This window comes from Columba livia, chromosome 10 (genome assembly GCF_036013475.1).
Source record: "Columba livia isolate bColLiv1 breed racing homer chromosome 10, bColLiv1.pat.W.v2, whole genome shotgun sequence".
NCBI classification, from domain to species: domain Eukaryota; kingdom Metazoa; phylum Chordata; class Aves; order Columbiformes; family Columbidae; genus Columba; species Columba livia.
In genome coordinates, this window is record NC_088611.1 from 4666553 (window position 1) to 4687431 (window position 20879).

Sequence of the window (20879 nt, forward strand, 5' to 3'; positions counted from 1 at the left end):
ATCAAATCCAAATATTAATGTGTAAGCAAATTAAACAAGAATGATTCTTCATTTTTGCTCAGCAATATGTTAAATAAAACATGAAAACTTAATGCCTGTAAGACAACTGCCATCATCTTTTTTAGTGCAAGCTGCAGTACCAACAGTTTTGTAAGGAACAGACTGTTCACCACCATCATACAAAGTGGTGTTGGTGTGACTTTTCAAGGCACCGTTCCACTCAAGTGTTTCAGCACTTACATGCCTTGGATGAGAACAAGTTATCAAGCTATACAGAATTACCACTTCTCAGCTGAATCATGGGAATTGACAGTGCAATGTAAAATGAATGACCTTAAACCTTTTGTGGTTATGATTTACCACGTTATCTCACATTGGCCACGGAGTAACAACATGCACATGCTCACTACCCTCTCTTCTGACATGCATATGTTCTTTTAAATACAGTAACATCAGCAGAAGTAGTTAGATAATACTTTTGTATTTCCAAAGGTAAGGTGCACACCCAGGGCCTGGACACAGGATAACATTGCTGCCATTGAAGTACAGCTGCTCTGTATGAACCAACAGCAAGTAGGCCATTAGTCAGCAGTAAACATGGGCTAAAAACAAGTTTTCATTGGGGTCTTATGTGAATGCATTTTACCTTTCTGTTTCCAAAAGCATAGAACTACATGCAGTTTCATTCAATAACTACATTCAGCTACTTTGCTGAATACACGAACACTCAAACGTAAGTAGCTTGGTAGCAGGACAAAGCCCTCAAGATTTTCTGTCCTAATGATTTGAATGGTATTCTCACTCATCAGTCACAGCAAAAAGTTACATTACTATGCTGCAGCGTAGTAAAACGTCTGTAGCAGCCAGGCCAGGCGAAGCTTTCACCGCTCCAGGTTTTAGAAGCCTCTTGGGAAGCTGGACCCTTGTTCAGCCCATGCTGAACCTGGTGTTGCTATTTGAGTACTGCTGTACTCAGTCCAGCTGGATGGAAGATAACCAGTGATACGCCTTCTGAACATAGCACGGCCATGGCCTTGGGCTCCCAGGACCTTTAGGGAGAATGTCCTCACTCTCAAACTGAACAAGCTATTTTTGGATTATACAAAATCGCCGTTAATAGATCTGCAGTAATGAAATGCTGCTTTAAAACAGCACCTGCTTTCTGCAAAGATGGGCAGTGATGGCTTCCACAGGTGTTCCTAAAATGCTGTGCTGCTCCAATGATTTCTTGAAGGCACTTCATACATCAGGCTGTCTGGGGAAGAGGAGAGTGTGACTTTAGGTGTGGGGGGAGGAAACAGGTATGACATAACAGGGAGCCGAGTTTTGCTTCTGGAAGCAACTGGTCTCTCCTTTTTCCTGCTTGTTTTGCCGCCATCTTCCCCACCCTCCCCTCTGCACCGGAGGCCTGGAAGCTCACAGCACACAGCCTTGGTCTGGCACGAACAGTGGTGACAGCGGGGGCCTCTTTTCGGCTCCGTCAGGCAGCTGGGACATACTAACTCACGTTCAGAAAAAAACAACTGCCGCTCTAAACAAGTTAGTTCCTTACCTTGTGTGCACGCAGACCTAGTAACTACACAGTCTGCTGAAAGGCAGGGACGTTGTTTTATCAACAAAATGGTGTAAACGGCTTGAAACAGTGTAGAACTGGCTACTGCAGAACAGGGCAGAACCACAGGTGCAGAGAACTGCAGGCTCCAGAGGAGACACCGCAGAGCTAAACAGAAGCTAAAAAAGCAACAAATGCAGCCCTGTTGGAAAAGCAAAACGCCAAGGAAGAAGGGAATGGGACGGTAGGTGACGCTGGGTGCGACTGCCTCCCCCTGCTATCTTACCGGCACCGGCTGCCGCCACCAGGGAGAACCCGATACAGCAGCCACACGGGCCCCACGGCCACCACACGGGCCCCACGGCCACCACACGGGCCCCACGGCCGCTCTTGCAGAGCGACCGGCGTTCGGCTCCCAGCATGCAGGATTTATATCCTGCTGCTGCTGACAGAGCAGGTAGTTCCAGTGAAAATGTCTCCTATTTTCCACACAAACCAGCAGCAACACCCAAATATAATATGCCAAACATCTGACTTGAAACACCACAGGGGAAAGCACAGGATTGTAAGGAAAGATATGTCAAAATACAGAGGGGATGAAAGGGAAGACTGAACAAAGGTACTAAACATTCATGTTTGCAATATCCTCAAATATGACAGATGAAACATTATGATGAAAAAGCCTACTAAATTTTAAGACATGAAAGTGTGCCACCTTCATAATTTTGCAAATATGTAAAAAAAACTTTCAAAAAGCAGTCAGGTATTCCTTTGCCCAGTCATATAAATTTAATACAGTGATTTGATACAGCAGTCTTTAGTGTCAAAATATTCCGAGGACCTGAGTAACCTGAGTGATTAGATTCCAGGAAGGCACTGACCGTTAGCACAACCAGTCAGCCATTTTGTGCAAGCGTCAACGCTGATCCACGCCTAAGTGCAGATTTACTAGAAAGAGGATTTTCTAGTAATGCGCTACTGCATAATACCTCCTGGCAAACTGGTACAAACATGTTCCTTGTTATGGTAAAAATCAAAGAGAATTCAGCTTAGTGCTCTTTCACCTTCTCCAGGTGAAAGAGAAATGCATGAAAATCCATGCAGGTTGAAACTTGCAAACTCCAGCAAAGTCAGAAGGGCTGGTCAGAGGTGCCCAGCACTTTTATTTCTTTGCTAATTTGGCGCTTTGATGAACCTCTTTAATGCCTAAAGTGGCTTGAAAAGATTAGGTTTGACTGAAACCCTACACTGCTGTAAATGGTGCATCATTACGCTTCTTCAGCCTACGATGCCCGGTGTTCAGCAGTTCACCACAAAAACCAGTTCAATTTAAGATCTTCACAAAGCAGCATAACACACCAGGGTATTTAAAAATGGAGTCTGATCTCACGGCTTTCAAACATAAAGCCTGTTACCTACGAACTTATCCTTTCATGGTTGCCAAAGAATAAGACTAAGAATTTTTTGCTGTTTTCAAAGTTCTAGAATGTGAAATGAATTCTGATGACAGAAAAAAAACCCAAAATAAAAACATGACTCAGACAAACTTCAGAAGGAATAGGGAGAAAACACAAACAAACAAACCAAGCAAACCAACCCACTTCCAAAAAAATACAATTTTTCTTTTTCATCTACTCAGTACTTTAGTACTTTGGCTATTCACTTTTTGATCTTCCATGCTCTTAACTTGCGCCTCTCAAGACCAGACAGTTTTCAGCTTGCTTATCTCATCTTTGTGGTTTATTTTGCCAGTCACTGACTTGCCATTTAACCTCTGGTTTACCCAAAATAAACAACAAGGGAATCTCAGTGGAAGAGACATACATAAGCCTCTCCATTGCTGACCATTCACCCCTACCAACGCTCACAGTCATCTCCTAACACACCTGAGCTTCCCATCCTTCTGTGAGGAAAAGATCCTGCAAAGGTCCAGGAAGGAACAGGTAGGGCAGGGAAGACAGAAACCTTCCCTTGCCAGCTGCCTTCTTGAAGGCATATGCAGATTTCTTGTGCAGGGAAAAAAAGCAAACATTAGGTAAATACAGAAGAGAGGCCACTTACCCCCTGACACTTACTGTACCTGGGCTAGCTACACGGCAGCCGAAGGAGCCGTTTCATCAGTCCCTGGGGGGTCTCTGGCACCGGTGCTGCAGTACCAGGGCAGGAAGAGTCCCCAGGGGAAGGCAGCCCACGTTGTGGGCTCTGGTGGGCGCCCAGGCAGCAGAGACATGTCCTCACCAAGCAGCACTGAGTCCACTGCAGACTCCACCAGGTGTGACAGGGTGAGCAGTACTTTGGTTCAGGTATCCCCCGCAAGCAGGCCTGAGCGAAATCAGCCCTGCTGTGCAAACCTTGGGAGTTGTGCTTGGATGAATCTTCTCAGGAACTCTCTGTTGCCATTTGCTATGTCAGCAAGGAAAGAGAATGGCCATGACTCGATGGAGCAGGGCCAGAGCAAAGCATCCGTCCTGCAGCCGGGCACAGGGCCTACTGGGGTGGCCAGTGTGGGGCTGAGAGCAGTGGTGGAGTCTGGGCTTCGGCCTCATGGAGGAACTGGAAACAGGACAGTGGGGAAAGAAGAGCAGGGACGTCCTGCAGCTGCCATATGCCACGGCAGCAGGAGCTCATCCATTTTCCTTTCTCCATCAGGATGCCACTGTGGGAGAACGACAATGCATACGCACACCTCGGTGACAGGCACAGCCGCTGTGATGCCAGGGAGTGCCTTTGTCCCCAAGGCAGGGAGCACAGAGAGGGACGGGGGTAAGTTGGCCAAGCTGCACCCTGGGGCTCTGTGTGCGATCTCTGTCTCCCCAAGGGCTCAAAGCAGAAGGACTGCGAACGAGAGCTCTGCCGGACCGGCCTGTGCTGCGGTCACTTTGTCCGCAGAGCCATGAAGCCCCTTGCTTCCCCAGGTCCTGGCAACTGTTCCTGTGCCGCTCCTGCGCCGCCGAGGGCACCCACAGAGGCTGCTTCGGCTTGAGGACCAGCGGGTCCCTCTGGGAGTGTGACAGCTGTGCTGGCCTGGGCACTGGTGAGAGGCAAGGGGTGTCCCGGGACTGGGGCCGGGCAGGGCCTGGCAGCGGGACATGGGCTGGGCTCGGCAGAGCCTCTCTGCTCCAGCAGACCCTCTGCAGCATATAGGACACATAAGGACATAAGACCTTATGTGTAAAAATATCATTCATTCAACAACAAGCATACAACACCAGCAACATTCGTCCTTAATATTCATTAATGTACATTACTCAATTAAAAAGTGGAAAAATTATCTCTGTGAAGAAATACAAATTATCCATTTCATAAGTCTTCCTTGTTCCATATGTATTTTCATAAACTTCTGGTAAACTTCTAGTCTGGAAATATTCATAAAGGAAGCTCAAACAGGATTTCTGTCACATTTGGCAGGATTCAGGTTATATTGTCCTACAGACATGGAGCTGCTGCTTGTTCTCAATCCTGTTCAGCACTGGGGCCTGGGAACACAGCACAAGAACCCTGTGCTGTCTTGATCAAATTCTCAAAAATCTTGCAAAGCATTAAGTCACAAGTAAACCATATAGGGGGGAAAAAAAATATATTAAAAAAAAAAAAAAAATCAAACCTTGGTACAAAGACTGAATTGACACAATAAACATGTTCCTATTTAGAAACAAAGTTGAACAGTCTTCCCCAATATTATTTCCTATTAGACCTTTGAGAAAGTAGAATTTTCCAAGTAGCATTTTTCTGCAACTTCTTCAAAGAAGAAATATAAAACGTTTCTGACCAGTAAACAAGGAAGATTTATTGTTTTGCTTTCACTTTCCTTCTTGCATCCTTATGCTTCTTCCGGCATTCCTGAAAATATTTAAATGTTAACATAATATTATGAGAAATTTCTAGATAGACCTGTTGCTCTCAAACACTTTTTTTTACATGCAGTGGAAGTAATTGATCCTGTACAATACAGAGATTCAGTAACTGACCTGACTGGACATCACAGCACAATGTTATACACACTTTTATACTAAAAATTTTTAGTTCCGTTTTAATTAAAGTTTCAAACCCTTCTAAAGGTTCTGAACTAATTTTTAATGTAAATTGAGCAAATAAGCAGCGATGTTCCCTCCTCATGCTGAGATTTCAGCTGCAGTTACCAAGTAACAGATGTTAAAACACTTACCTCAAGCAATAATCTACGTCTGTCTTCCCAACCATCTTTTTCTTCGCTGAGGTCTACTGATCTACAAAATAATTTAGGGCCCTCTGCACAAAACAAAGAACAAATTAATATGGTTAAGCACTTCTGAATATAGTGCTGTTTGTGAATCTCATGAGCAACAGATCAATACAGTAAAAAGTCCTGTTCTTCATATTCTGCTCTTGCCCCCACACACCATGGTTGGCTCAAACAGAAATGTTATGTATTACAGCCTTGCCTACTAAGGAGAACAAAAGGCAGTAGCTGGTTTCCTTAATACGCTGAAATAGAACTTGCATTGCAATGGCACCTGTGTCGTTAAAACCTCATCACCATTATCCCACATCTCCCAAGAAAATTTATGCCTGCTAAGTTAAAGATCCCATAAGTCTGAATGGATCCAAAACGTCTGTATAACTTCAAGTGAAAAAAAGACCAGCCACATTTCAGGCAATTACCTGGAAACAGGAAAGCAAGTTAGCTGTTCAATATTTATTTTACCAGCACTTTCTCGTGGGATGTGCTACCACAATTCATAACACATGTAATCATGGAAATTTGCTTTTTTTTTCTTAAACCTCTTGTCTGTGTTTTAACTACAAAACATTGATAACCAAGCAGAATTTTTTTCTCATTGAATTTCAGTAACAGTTAAAAAAAAAGGGGGGTGAAAAATAAGCTCTTTTATACCTCTTAGTCGCTCATCATCTTTGGAGAAGAAGAAAAATCTTGTACTTTCTGTTTGTGGTAAAGGGAAAAACCTAGACAAACACAAAAGAATTTTAGCATTATAAATATTACCATCAAAATTCCATTAAAAGCTGTAATGCTTCAGAGAAATCATCTGCATTAAAGAACATTACTCCATAGTAACCAAATATAGCCTTGTATTAAAAATCATTTATTAAGAAAACTTACTATATATTGAACTTTGGCCAAACCCACTGCCCAGTTAAGTTCTCATGTACTGAGCTAGAAACTCAGGTTTTTTTAATCAACTTCAAATCAAGTGTGGTGTTGGGAGTTTTGAATCCCACATTCTGTGCATCCAGGCATGGTTTCCTAAGAAGAATTTCCATTGTTCAGAGATGCAGAATTAAGATATTAGTTTTCCATGACCTGAGTGCTGCTATCAGTATTCTTATAGCATCAAACTACTACAAGCAAGCAGACGACAAATACAAATATAACTTGCATTTCTTTGTCCCCTTCATTTTCTGGTGCCTCTGGTTCATCATCATCACCCTCAGAACTGCTGTCTTGGAAACGTGGATCTTCTTGCCATGGGACTTTCACAGGTTTTATTGTTTCAAGTACATAGGGCTCTGTAATAATATCACAATTTAATAAAAAAATCAATTAAATAATAGTTCCTTCACAAAACATCCCTTTCCAAATTCCTGGAATACAAACATGAATTAATTTGATTGACCTACAACAATCTTGGCAAGTGTAAGAGATGATCATAATGACTTTGCATAGTTACTGACTTTTGCCTCTGAAAATCCTTCAGATTCTGAATTTCTATACAGTGTATTACTCTATAGTGCCTGACATATGCTACTTCTTACAAATTGTGCTATTATATCTGTTCTGTTCTATATCTGTTACCTTCTTTTACGCCCGACTCCTCTGTGTCTTTAAAGAAGCAAAACTTGAAACCATCAGACTCCTGTGCTGCATTACTCCCAACATGGTCAGGTGGGTTGGAGTCCTCCGCCTCGTCTTTGTCCCAGGGTATTTCTTCATTTTTTTCTGATTTGCTCTTTGAAGAACCAAACAACTCTTTTAAATCAGCAGAAATATTATAATAAGTTTCTTTAGACACTTCAGGCGGTTTCTCGTTCTCTTCCCTCTTCTTCTTCCTTTTAGCTTTACTGAAATGAGATTGTTGAAGAAGAGTAACACAGCTCATTTATTTTTCAAAGAAAGGTTCCCTAAGAGGCAACCTTGCTATTCATGTTTTCCTAAACTTACCTAAGCACACTAATGATTTTGGTTTTTCTTTATTTTATTCCCCCCCCACCCCCTTTTCTTTCTCCTCTCCCCGTCTTCTTTCTTAGCAATTCCAGGTTCTGGCAATAAGCTATTTCCTATTGCCAGAAACATGTTTATAGGGCAGCATGACTATCCTTCTGGTTTAGACTTTAGACCCATTTCTTTTCACCCCCTCCAACTTACCCACCCTTTGCGGGTAAGCAGTGGGGAAACATCTAAGGTTTGACTCTAAAGACAGGAAGAAGTCTACTTTATAATTAACCACATCCTGACTTTTCTCTTAATATGTGATACCACATAAATTAAGATATTTAGCGGGAATTTTTTTCTGGCATAAGAACTATTAAGAGCGAATTTTTTTTCTCACAGATTTGCAAATCTTGAAGTCCATGACTTGAAGCAGGAGGACAGCATGAAGATGAGAAAGGAAGACAGAAAATGGCTTGCAGAGAGTAGATGGACCAGAAACAAAAGATGACATTACGTGGTGTTTTTAGAGGTCACAATTATGATTATATATTGATTTTTGCAATAACAGAAAGAACTAAAGAAAAAAAAGAGCAGTCTGTATAGCTTCAAACTCAGTCTTCTGCTATAGCCAGTCTTCTGCTATAGGAAGAAGCATCACAATTTTAGTTACCTCTCTTTTTCTGGAGCACTTGGTTTCTTTTCAAAAACTGCGTGGTCCTGTCTTGTGGGATCATAGCGGAGGGCATTTATATCTCTATAAACATAGAAAGGAAAAGAAAAAACATGAGATATTGCTAAATGCTCTACTGAAAGCTACCCTAAACCTTTACAGTCAGATTCAAATTCACATGGACTTCTTTATCAAAAAAAGCTCCAAATCAATCCAAAACTTAACTGGCATTTAGAAAGTGTCCAGGTCAAGAAAAATTAGGAACAGAAGTGGCTTTGATCAAATTGTAATACTTCACATAAAACATGAACCTCAAGCTGTGTGTTATGCAGTAAGTTCATACCTGCACCCGTTCGGCTTTTGAGGAGCTACATCAGTATGGCTATCCATACTGATACATCTATCTGTATTTATTTCTTCTAGTACCAAACGCTGCATAAATTCAAAGAGTCCAAGGGAATAAAACCAAACACAAACAACCAAAACAATGAAAAAAAACCAAGAAACACAAACACAACCTCATTATGCTCACCTCTCAGAATTTAAACATTTTGGGAACTTTCAGCTAGAGCAGTCTAAGAAATGTTGAGAGCTAATATTTTTATTCTCACAGATTTGCAAATCTTAAAGTCTAAGACCTGAAGCAGACTGACCCCAACACTAGCGTAGCAAAGCCCACACTGCCTTATGGTAATGCAAGAGAGTAATCACTTATTTCCCCTCCTCTCCCTAAATTAAAGCTTACGGGATTAATGCTTTTAAAAGGTAACATATTGTATCAGTCACTCGGCATTAGAGAACACCATAATTCACAAAATTTTCCCAACATGACCTCTGGCATTGCACAGATTATTTTCCCCTCTGCTTAGTCTCTAGAAAATACACAAAGATCTGTACAGAAGTCATAGAATTAAATATGATTGTGCAGCAGTCACAATGGTATTTAGCAGTCGGCAGTCAACTGCTGCACCTCCAATAGTGACTGGCAGTAAAAATTTACTAATTGCACAGTATTTCGTTACTCTTAACGCTACTAAGATCTATCATTGCAGCCCACAGATGAATTTCTGTTAAAGTGCACAATTAAATGTCACGCTATTTCCAATAAATAGTACATTTCAAACCTATCTCACCATCCTCTAACAAAGACTAAAGCACGCCCAACAGCAACACATAACAAATTCCTAATCTAACAAAGAAATACCTCAAAAGCAGAAATATAGATAAATGAAAAAAAGAAAAATTCTCCACTGGAAAAGAAGTTTGATGCTAATGACCCGTAGGTCAGGAAAAAAACCCACCTTATTCACTGCTAGGAAAGTCAGGGTCAATCTTACTGACCTGCTGCCCAACTCTCAGGTTCTTTGTTTAGCCAACTTAAGTTTGTCTCCACAGAGAACAGAAATACATCTTACATAAGCCAGGAATTATTAAATTGTTAATTTTCATAACAAACTATCCAATCATTCAAAATCTCTAGAAGAAATGCAGGCATCCGATATTTTTTTCTCTAAAATCATTACAACTACCAGTTGTACAATCTATTCGGACACTCAGGTTGGGAAGCTGCATTAAAGGCTGACTTCAAATGCACACAACAGAGAAGGAAATACTTTTGTCAGTAGGCTGGGCAGAAATTTTAGCTGTGAATCATTGGCAAAAATTAACCCTTCCTAAAGTTCCTTTTCTGATAACAGATAATTCATACTTGAATTTCTTAGCACTTGTGGCTGCTTTAGTTGTCTTAGGTTGTTCCAGGTCAATATTCAAAAGGCTTCCCAGGATTTGCAAGTTTTTCTTTTTCTCCGCAGCAAGCTCTTCTTCCTCATCTGCCTTCGAGATGTTTGTCTCTGCTAGGAGAAAAATAAACACATTATTTTTTCCTTGCTGTGGCCTGAGTAAGCCTGTAACATTCGATTAACATCATTAATACTAGAAGAGCTCACAGATAACAAGACATCACTTTGTGTATATTAAAATCTAGAGGCTTTATTCCTTGCATTGTAAAAACTATGTTCAGAAATATCATGGGCATTTATTTCATGTGAAAATCAGATCAGTTATTTCACCTGTTTCCTGCTGATATCACATAACTGTGCAACTACTCTGCCACTGATCGGTGCAGTACAGAAGGTCACACTAAAGCAACAAAGGCAGTAGCAAAACTAGGCAAAATTTTAAGTTTCAGAAATAAATTTTGAATCTTGAAAACTAGATTAACAATTTTGCCTTTTTCAGGTTTTCCGCCTTCTGCTCAAAAAAGTGGTTTTGTCTTTTTTTTTTAATTCTTTCTAAGGCTTCCAAATCAGCTGTAGACTGCAGGATGACTACAGTTCAAATGAATGTAGTAGTCAGAAAGTTTATCACAATAAGTTGCCACTTATTTTGTGAAAAACATGGATGAATTCATTCTGATATCACCCTATATTAAAAAGTATTTTCAGATACTGATTTACCAATCAAACACATCTCATTCAAATACTTCTGCAACACACACATATAAGAAAACACAGCTACCAATATATACTACAGCCACAGTGTTGGGTTCTTTTATTTGAGGAACAGCCTAAGAAGCAAAAGTAGCCCTTGTTTCAAGCATCCAAAGTTAAAGCTCCATGCTCTAACCCTCTTACTATCATTGACCGGGAAACACAAGCAGGTTTACCTTCCTCTTCACTGTCACTTTCCAGGAATCGAGCATCCATGCGAAATCTTTCGTCTGTGCCAAACCGTGACTGCAATCTCAAGAGCTAAACAAAATGAAATTGATCCTATTAAGTGCCAGAGATGAAAACCTGCAACATTCGGTTATTTTAGTTTACTATCATTATGGCAACATACTAGTAACCTTTAGATCTTGATGGCTTTTCCAGAAATTTCTTTGTATTCAAGGATGACATCATAGAAACCCCTCCCACTCCCCAATACACATTATATTCTCCATGGCTACCGTTTTCTTTCTTTAAGGAGAATTCCATTGCAAGTTTGTTGAAATCATATTCAGCAAATACACAAATCTACATGTTACATTCGTCTTGAGTTGTGTTACGGAGGCTTAGAAGAAAACTAAATTGCACTAATGCGTTCACTTACTTTTTGACCAGCTTTGCCTTCAAACTGGGGCTTAATTTGGAATCTCTCATCGTCTGTATCATCTTGCTCATCCTCACTGCTTTCAAACAGTTTGCCTGAAGCTTTATGAGCAGATTCATCCTTTGTTAAAAAAACAAAATAGAGAAAAGCAGCTGTTGAAGTAAGTTTGAGCAAATAAATCACTATCAACTGGAAAGCACGTGAAAAAATGTTTATCTGAAAAAGTTTATCTGATTTCTAGAACAACCAGCTCACTTGCTCCATGTGCTTCAAATCTTATGTTGAATACACACCTTGTACAATCCTGTTTTATAGGACTATTCAATTTTAACATAGGCAAATTATCCACGTAAACAGTAACTCAGGTTTTAAAATATGAGAGTTAGGTATAAAACCCCAACTTTCTGCTTATGTCAAGTGAGATACATTTTCAGTTAAAAAATATCAATGTCTAATTATACCCTTTCTGAGCAAGCCTCATTTATGGTGTAAAGTCTACTACACAGTTTAAGTCAGTTGATAAATATTGATGATTACAAAAGGTAAGCACTCCATGGCTTCAAAACATTTTTTCATGGAATTAGAGGTTATTTTAAAGAAAATAAAAAAGACACAGCAGGGATTCTAAAGACAAGGTAAGAGATATATATGTGAAAAACATGCTAAGTGTCAGAAAAAGTGAGAGGAGGTTTTATTTGAATAGGGAGAATGGTCCTAATCTTAATGCATTTATGAAGAAAAACAAACAAACGAAAGGAAACCAAATGGTTTAAAGCTTTAGCAGAGATGTGACTAAACAATGTGATGATACAAGAAGTTTTATTTCAGGAAAGTACTTAATTGTGCTGAAAGTATGGCAGTAAAATCCCGAGGAGTTGGCTAAGTAAGGTCTCAATTAGGTAAAGTGTAAAAAGGAAACCCCACACTACTCCTCTGGACCACAAACTCACTTTAAAACCAAGACACTGTGTTAATAGAGGATTCTTTGTCCACTGCGTTGGAAAGAACAGAGTCCTGTACTACTCGAGCCAGATCCCTTCCCTTTGACTAATAGCAGAAAAATTTCAAAACTAATTATGCATAAGCACTATAACTTAAACATAATTTTTCTTTCAGCATATTCTTTCATACATATCTCAATCTCCTTACAAATCCTCCACATTCTCCAGCTTTATCAGATGTATGATTAAGTTCTTTGAAACTTTGAAACTGTTTCATGTTAGCAAAAATAGGTGAATCACTCATATTAATTCAAACCTTATCTACATTTTTCTGCCACTTCACTATGAAAAATCATTTTCAGAATAAAAGGCACAGCCATATTGATATGGAATTACCTAACAATACTGGACTTTTTCCCAATGACACTTACTTCTTCATGCATATTTCCCAAACTCGCATCTTTCTTCAACATCTCATCTACTTCAGCTTCACTTTCCACATCTGAATTGAATATGACGTGTTTATGCTTTCCTGCTGGCTGGCTGTCCTATGTAAGAGTGAAACTGTCAAGTCAAACATAGCAAATACATGCTAGTCATACATAAATATAAGACATTTCCATGACATGAATGGAGGATTCTGCTGTTCCTCTTGCAACTCTCAAGACATTCCAGAAATTAGGTAAGCATCATTTTGTATGCACTCAAAAGAAAACAAGCAATGTAACCAGAAATTCCAGAAAACGATTTTAAAATATCTTAAATCACATATATTAATTTCTCTTTTTCTTTTACTGCATACTATTCAGATAGAAGTTGTGAGTGTGATTACCAGATTTGAAAGAGCTCCTTGAATGAGTTTCTTCTGTAATTCTCTCTCTTTCTGTCTCTCTTCTAGAGCTGCCAGCCGCCTCTCATTATCCTGCAACTGTCTCTTTTTTGTATTAGGTTCCTCTGAAGCAGTAGCACGAAGACAAAATTCCTTATTTTCCAAAAGCTTTGTCTTCCCATTCTCATATTTATTAGTTCCACATTCTGGATTTTCATTGCTCACATCCCTCTTCAATTTTTTCGAAAGTATTTTTGAGCTTTTCAGTTGCTGTTTAACATGTTTCTGTGACACTGCAACGTTATTATCCACATTGCTGCTCTCATCTTCACTCTCATCAGTACTGGGAACAGCTCCACGCTCTGAATTTTGCTCTTCTTGCAAAGATTTCACATTTTTGCTCTTTCCTTGCAAACGCGGCTGGGAAACAGGCTCATTCCTCTCACCTGCCAAGGAGGCAGCCTCTGACAACAATTCCCTGTGCTCTTTGCAACACATATTTTGTCTCTTTTTACTGCTGTCTTCGAGTGAAGACAATGGATGGTTCTTAGGCTGCCTTTTAGATGACTTCTCCCCACCATAAGAGATACAAGCTTCAAGACTTAAACTCTCTCCAGCTGTCTTCTTTAACCCAGTGCTGTACTTAGGTAACTCTTTTTCACAAAGGGACCCTATTCCTTTGAAGGGCTGATATTTCAAACACGAATTATTTTGTCCCTTGGAGCTTTCTTCATCAGCATTCTCCTCCCCTGCTAAAATTGCAGCAACTATATCTTCAGGACAGATACATTTTTTTTTTACTCCGGAGTGAAGTTTAGAAAGTTTTGGTTTATTTACAACATTACCTTTAGAATTTTCTTCAACACTGTGCTGACTAGAACTCTGTGCACTGTCCGATTCTTCTGCTGGCGCCCCAGTGTTTTCAGTAGCTAACACTTTTAAGTCATCTAATGTAAGGTCTAAGCGATAGCAGTTTTGCATCATGGATTCATAATCAGAACTGCTTTCAGACTCCTCTTCCTCAGACTCGGAACAAGAGCTTTCACTATCCTTTGTCTTTGTTGTACCGTTAACTGCTTTACTTTGCAAAGCAGCAATTTTGGATTTTTTAATTTTCCCTTTTCCTTCTTTCAAATTGCGAGTCTTCAGTAAGGAGTCTTTTACCAAATCACATTTTTTGTTAGTCAGTATTTGTTTATTTTCTACCTTCACCTGTTTAGAATCTTCTAAAATTGCAGTTTTCTTGCTATTTAGATCTGGAGTTTTACTGTCAGCAATGATTTCATCTGTATCTGCTGAATCATAACCATTATCACATTCCATTGTCTCTTTATCTTTGTAACTTCCTTTGATAGTTTTCTTTATGGCATTTGGATTGCTTAAGGACCAGTGACTGTTGTATTTTAATTCAAAATCATCCCCAACAATTTCCAAGTGGTCGCTTTCAGTCTCAACACTTTCACCTTTCTGCATTTCTCTCTCTTTCTTTACCATTGCTCTGATTTCCTCTTCAGAATCAATGTCACTATCAGAAACACTCGTATTATTTTGAGCTATAACTCCAGAAACACTGCTTTTATCTGATAATAAACCTTTCCCTGACACTTTGCTATTAAGACTGCTTGATGGAAGCATTTTAGACTTCCCACTGGATTTGGATTTTGATCTTTGATCTAGCTGTGATGAGCTTGTGTTTTCTGAAGGTGACTGGCACCCAGAAGGGAGAACGACTGCTCCATTCAGAGCCTCGCTGCCCAGCTGCCGCAGTTTTTTAGGTGGCTTCTCAGTTACAGGGAGCTCTCCTTGCCGCTTCTTGTTTATGCTGTCATCTCTCCCTTCCAAGTGCCAAGTAAGCTTGGATATAGGAACCACATCTGTCAAGTCTTGCTCCAGCTTCCTAAGGTTATGGCAGTATTTCGATGGGTCGTACTTCACAATGTTAGTCTGAGTTAAGGAATTAAAACAACACAATTCTTTCAGCAATCCTTCCAGTCTTTATGAAGAGGCTAAATTCTACATGAAAGGACAACAAAGGGTCCTTTTCAACATCATCAGCCTTTAAGCAACTGACTTGCAGTCTAAAAAAATTCTTCAGATCACACAAACTTACTGCAAGATTTACTTAAGGGATTCAGTAAATCAAGTGTGACATAGTGCTCAGTATTAAAGACTGTTAAGCAAATGTTTCCCCATATAACGAAAGAAAAAAGGGAGTTGTGCTTTTGCCCAAGCAATAGGAAAAGGATATTTTATTTTTTTGTTGACTCCTAAGGTGCAGGACAGGCAAGACTCGACCGAATTTACCAACAATCCATTTCTAAAAGGAAGGAAAAACAATCAGTGTTAAAAAAGGAATGGAAGTAACCCTAGAATAAACCAAGATGTATACTCTTTGATAACAGAAACATTAGTAAGGAACCATCTCTAACTTTTTTTTTTGTTTACTCTTAAATGAGATATATTTGTAATGTGCAACTTAGCTTCCTTCTCAAAAAAAGAACAAACCAAAACCAACCAACCAAATTTTTACAACCTGCAAGTAAAAAGTGACAATAAAGAACCGAATTTCTTTACAAGCACTATTTTTAACATGAGGGTTCTGGTTTAGGAATGAGCAGTGATAACTATGCAGACAGGATCATTGTTCTTTTGCTCTTTTCCCCTTTCACACTAAAAAAAAAAAATAAATCAAAAATCCCCACACACTCTCCAAAACCATATTGTGCCTCACAAACGATTTTGAAAACTTTGCAGTAAATGTATTTTTTCTTGCCTAAATTCACGTTAGCTGATTTTATTCTAAATCTTACTTTATAAGCATGTGTAGACCCTAATATCTTGAATGTGCTGAAGCACAGAGATTAGTTCCTGACAACCCAGCCATCAAAAAGGTATATGCTGTATAAAAATAAGACACATTCTCCTTACATGCTTTTAAGGGTGACACAAAGATATTCCCGATGTAGATGAGTAACAAAGCACTTACTAATTTAACATGACAGAGAGGACAGTACCATTTTTAGTCATCACAAAGAAGGACAGGAACATTCCACATGTCTACACATCAGGTATTTTTTACACTACTTTACACGAGTTGCACTATCACACTTAATAAAAGTACAGATTTGACATAAATTTAGCTGTAATAAGCTTGTGCCTGATTCTGGCTTTTGATTTAATTCTCTGTCCACCTACCCCACCATACCTTATGGTCTGGCACCTCTGTACCTGGTACTGCTTTCATGTGAAAGTCTACAACTCCAGCTTTTTTCAGTGAGTCTAACAGACATGTTTTGTCATTTCTTGGTGGCTTTTCTTTCTGCAGCTTTGCCTCCTCCCTCTCCACGGTGAGCCTGTACAAAAAAGTACATCATATGTGAAAAAAGGTCTACATGTGTGCTAAATTAGAGCTGGCAGTGACCCTCAATGATCCTTTTGTGCCCCTTCCAACTCAGGACATTCTGTGATTCTCTCCCACAGAACAGTAACCATTCACGACTTAAGGAAATTAACAGATGTGTTACCTTTAAGGCAGGGGTGTCCAACTCATTTTCACTGGGGGCCACATCAGCCTTACGGTTGTAGTTACATTTATACAGTCCTAAAATTACATTTGGCCCTTTGAAGGCAACCACGAGGCTGAAATGGCCCCCAGTGAAAATGAGTTTTACACATCTGCTTTAAGGGAATAATGATGCACAACACGTTGCATATCTTATATGCATCAACAGTCTACAAATGTAAACAAAAACTACAAAGAATAAGAGCATAGCAGATGAAAGCACAGCCAGAATGCTATCAGATAAACAGAAAAGGGTAACTTTAGCAACACAATTCGTTCATTCATTTTTACCTGTGCAAAAAACTTTCTTTGGCCAACTCAATTTGCAGTGTCCCTCCTTTCCATTTAGATTTATTTAAAACTGACATGCCTATAAAACAAGGAAATGGAAAATGAGTATTTTCTACGTAAAAAAATACACATTAGACCTAACTACACCTCCTTCTAAGACAGACTAAAGTTTCTTTAGCACTTCATTACTCACTGAAGTTTATGTCTGAAAGGCCTAATATCCAAATCTTAAACAAAAAGGTATTAATCCAAAATTAAAGTTCTGACTTCAAAAGAGTCATTCAAGTCTGTCTGGTTCAGTTCAAATTCAAAGCTCAAAATTCAGATACATGTACTCTGAAGTTTTTTACAGTACTGTTGGATAGGTCCTTCTCTACATAAGAACTTCTGTACTTCAGCTTTCCTATTCCTAATGGCAGCATCCCCTGGATAAAATGACGCCTTACCAACCCCTCTCTTCAGGTACAGGTACCTTCACCTGTCATTTTGCTGCTACACAATACACAGGTGGTATTATAACACTGCCAGTAGTTTTGTAATCCAACCATTCTGGGATTTACAAAATTGCTCTAACAGAAGCATGCTTTACATAAACTCTGCTTTAGGTTTCCTCTCATGTCAAGTCACTTCTACTGTTTTATGGACCTGATGAAAGTGTTCAAAGCACATTTCCTACATCTTTTCATAAAAGGTCTAGAACAAACTCATAAATTGCTTATTTCAGTCACAACTAATCTTCTTAATGTTCTTACACCTATTTACTGAAAACTCCAGTAAACCACCTTCCATAAAATTGCAGCTTAAAGAAAATTAATATGACAACAGAATCAAAGAGGGTCTACCTTGACCACATCCTGATTTGGCTCAAAAACATGAATTGCTTAAAGAAAAAAAAAAAGTACTTACACTTTCTAAGATCTGCATCAGAAATGCTGACACTGATGTAAGCAAAAGTTTTCATAGGGTTCCCTGATAAATGATAAACATTCAGTTAACTTCTATGTCATTTCAGTGTTTCCTTTAAAACTGAAAATTAAGCTATTTCCTGAAAATAAAGGGTCTCTGAAGCAAAAGCACACAGCATTGCACACAACACATTGAAAGACAATCCACTTTTAAAGGATAATGCAAAACCGTTACCTTGATCATCTTTTCTGGTAATAATCTCTGCATCCAAAACATCCCCAAACTCGCCAAATCTTTCTTGCAGTTCAGCCTTAGAAACCGTATGGCCAAGCCCTCCAACGTATAAGCGTTTTGAGACCGGTTTCTTCTCCATGTTGAAGAGTCAAACTGTCCCACCCATAGCACACACTCTGTGTTGCTGTAAGAAAACAGTAACAGCTCCCTAACACACTCTACAGATTAATGCAACCATAATACTAAATTATAGAACAAATCATTCCATCATACATCCTCCACAAAGAACTTTTTGGGAAGAAGGCCCCTTTACTTTGGATTATTATAATGCGCTCTGCCTCAGTGCCACTAAACAGTGTTGCTGTACATAACTAGGGTTTAGGTTTTGGGTTATTTTTAAGCCTCAGAGCCTATGAGTGGGTGCACGGCGGTGACAACAGCTCTTACAGGTATGAGCTCGCTAGGGATTTTCTGAGGGGGGAAACAGACACAGGGACGGGGGCGAACAAAGCGGGAGAGGAAAAAGCGGCGCGAGCCACCCCAGACGCAGCTGCTGCCTCCTAGGAGAGAGCGAGGCCCAGGACCCAGCCAACGGCCCAGGAGCACCCCCGGGAACCAGCACCCCCGGGAACCAGCACCCCCGGGAACCAGCACCGCACAGCCCCCGCGACACCCCACTCTCTCACCTCCTCCATGTGCGGGCCCCGTAGCGCAACTCAATTTATCGCCCCCCAGCATCCCTTCACAGCGCTCCCTGGGTTCCGCATCCTGTGGCTGCTGGATGCTCCTCCGGCTTCCTGTTTCCGACCGGTCAGGTGTGAGGGGAACACACAGGCTGGGTCGTGTGACCGCGGACGGTTCGGGCGTAACTAAGCGGGAAAAAAAGTAGGGGGGTTTCTGCGAGACGTTAGCAAAAGAAAAAAAAATTAAGGAAATATCTAACAAAATAATGATTTTGATATCAGTATCAAATAATGACTTATAGAAGCGCTAGAAAGGCGGTTCTCATTTTTTGCCAGAGGGAAATGAAGGCACAGCCAGCGCCCTCTGCTCGGGGAGCAGTGTGGTAGCGCCCAGGTCCGCAGCGGGCTGGTTGGGCGCGCAGTTCGAAGGCTCGGGGCGCGAGCGCGGCTGCCGCTCCTCCTCTGGGCGCGGAGCGCGCGCGGCGTCTCTCCCCTCAGCGCGCGGCTCCGGTCCCTCAGCGCCGGGCTCGGGGTGTCGGGGTTGTGGGGACCCCTCCGCTTGCTGGGGCTCTGGGGTCGGAGGGGGCTGCAGTTGCTTTCCTTGGGCGTGCGTCGAGACGCCCGGGCAATCACCGGCACCTGTGAGTCTCAGCCCGTGCTTTGGGACGAGCTGGGAAGCAGCGGCTCGTCTGAGGCGTTTCCAGCCGTCACCTGTGAGGTCTGGAGGGTGCAAGGAAAGCAGCGGCACGCAGAACCCCACCAGCTCGTTTCTCACAAACTCTTGAATGATTTTCACAGCTCTTGTGGCAGTTTGAAAGCAAGTGTATAGGCGTGTATACTGGCAGGTACGTAGAAATGTGAAATATTTACCATAAATGCATCAATAGATACGTCTGTGTGTGCTTACAGTGACGAGAAACGACTGTTGTTAAAGTGGTGTTTTATTTAATAGAATGTGTGGGTACTTTTTTCTGGAGGTAACGGTCTTTGGAGTTATAACTAGTCTTTGAGTCTTCTGTATTTTAGAAAAATCACTTGAGTTAAAACAGCCGTAAGCAGAATATCTGCTCTTTTACTGTTTTCAAAACAGCCAGTTGTTCAAAGAGGAATTAGCTAAAAACCTAGGATGGAGTTCTGGTTATTGTCATGTGTGGATGTTTGTTGTTGTTTTGTTTGTTTGTTTTTTGCACTCTACGTACTCTGTGTTATGACCAAAACTTCCTGCAGTGTATCCAGATCAAAAACAAACAAATGAAAACAAGCAAACCTAATGGTGTGCATTGAAAGCTGAGAGCTTCTATTTCTTGTCCCTGCTGATCTTGTTTGTTGACATATGTTGCATAAGATTGCTTTAAAATTTCAGAGGAAGTCATGAGTAGGTACAATCTCAGTGATTCTTCAGTTGCATGTGCTTTCTTTATTCACTAAATAAGTTTCTGTTGCAAAATGTGTTTTGAATGTTGTTATGAAATTAACCAACAAAAGTCTATTTCCTCCCTATCCCTTTCATCCCTTTTTATTGAACCATGTTAATGTGGATCTTGCAAGTACAGTAGGGGTTGTTTAAAAACACGTAAAACTAGTTTGTTTTTTTCTAGTTGTAAGTGTTAATACATCAGTATTGAGCTGCATAACGTTGTCCACTGTCCTTTGAATGTGCCATGTCTAGGCTGAATGTCAGATTTTATTATTTTGTAAAATTGATGTTTATGTATTTTGAATTATTTGCAAAACACTTTTTTTTCTTTGTTACTCTTTACTGCTGTTTACTTGAAAGGCATATTATGTTACTGTGTTAGTAGTAACAGGGAACAGCTGTGCCTCACTTAATCAGGTGGATTGTCAGGTGAATTGCTCAAAGCTGGATTCCGTTTCTTTGCCTTCTACCTGCAGAACAGCTTGTTCTTCTATTACAGCAAATGTAAAATAGCTGGTTACACTCCTGGAGGAAATTGTCAGTTATCATG

The 20879-nt window shown here is 40.3% G+C and overlaps 2 protein-coding genes across 3 annotated transcripts in view; one reads left to right on the top strand and one right to left on the bottom strand.

Moving 5' to 3' along the window:
• Nucleotides 1–4769: 4769 nt before the first annotated feature.
• On the bottom strand, nucleotides 4770–19122 carry NOL8 (nucleolar protein 8). Of its 2 annotated transcripts, none has more exons than XM_065074501.1 (17): nucleotides 18916–19122; nucleotides 18230–18413; nucleotides 17996–18058; nucleotides 17090–17168; nucleotides 16442–16589; nucleotides 15483–15553; nucleotides 13240–15172; nucleotides 12839–12955; nucleotides 11467–11586; nucleotides 11039–11123; nucleotides 10082–10223; nucleotides 8374–8457; nucleotides 7347–7612; nucleotides 6931–7060; nucleotides 6426–6496; nucleotides 5718–5800; nucleotides 4770–5392 (listed from the first exon to the last, which is right to left on the bottom strand). In XM_065074501.1, the coding sequence occupies exons 2-17, from the start codon at nucleotides 18366–18368 to the stop codon at nucleotides 5339–5341; spliced, it is 3585 nt and encodes a 1194-aa protein (XP_064930573.1). In that variant the 5' UTR covers nucleotides 18369–18413; nucleotides 18916–19122; the 3' UTR covers nucleotides 4770–5338. The 2 variants fall into 2 exon arrangements, with proteins under 2 accessions (XP_064930573.1, XP_064930572.1); XM_065074500.1 differs by having other exon boundaries at nucleotides 10082–10226.
• Nucleotides 19123–19211: 89 nt separating this feature from the next.
• Nucleotides 19212–20879, top strand: part of CENPP (centromere protein P) — a 136322-nt gene continuing 134654 nt past the window's right edge. Inside the window, exon 1 of the mRNA XM_005508881.4 lies at nucleotides 19212–19757. The gene's annotated coding sequence lies outside the window, so the exon portion shown is untranslated. The remainder of the gene's footprint in view (nucleotides 19758–20879) is intronic.

What these genes read in the sequence shown, in the direction of transcription:
- NOL8 (XM_065074500.1), bottom strand. Translation starts at nt 18,368, where the DNA reads ATGGAGAAGAAACCGGTCTCAAAACGCTTATACGTTGGAGGGCTTGGC. An exon ending in AAAGAAAGTTTTTTGCACAG is followed by an intron (nt 16,590 to 17,089) that starts GTAAAAATGAAT and finishes TTTTTTGTACAG; the next exon opens with GCTCACCGTGGAGAGGGAGG. An exon ending in AGTGCTCCAGAAAAAGAGAG is followed by an intron (nt 7,613 to 8,373) that starts GTAACTAAAATT and finishes ATCTCATTTCAG; the next exon opens with TAAAGCTAAAAGGAAGAAGA.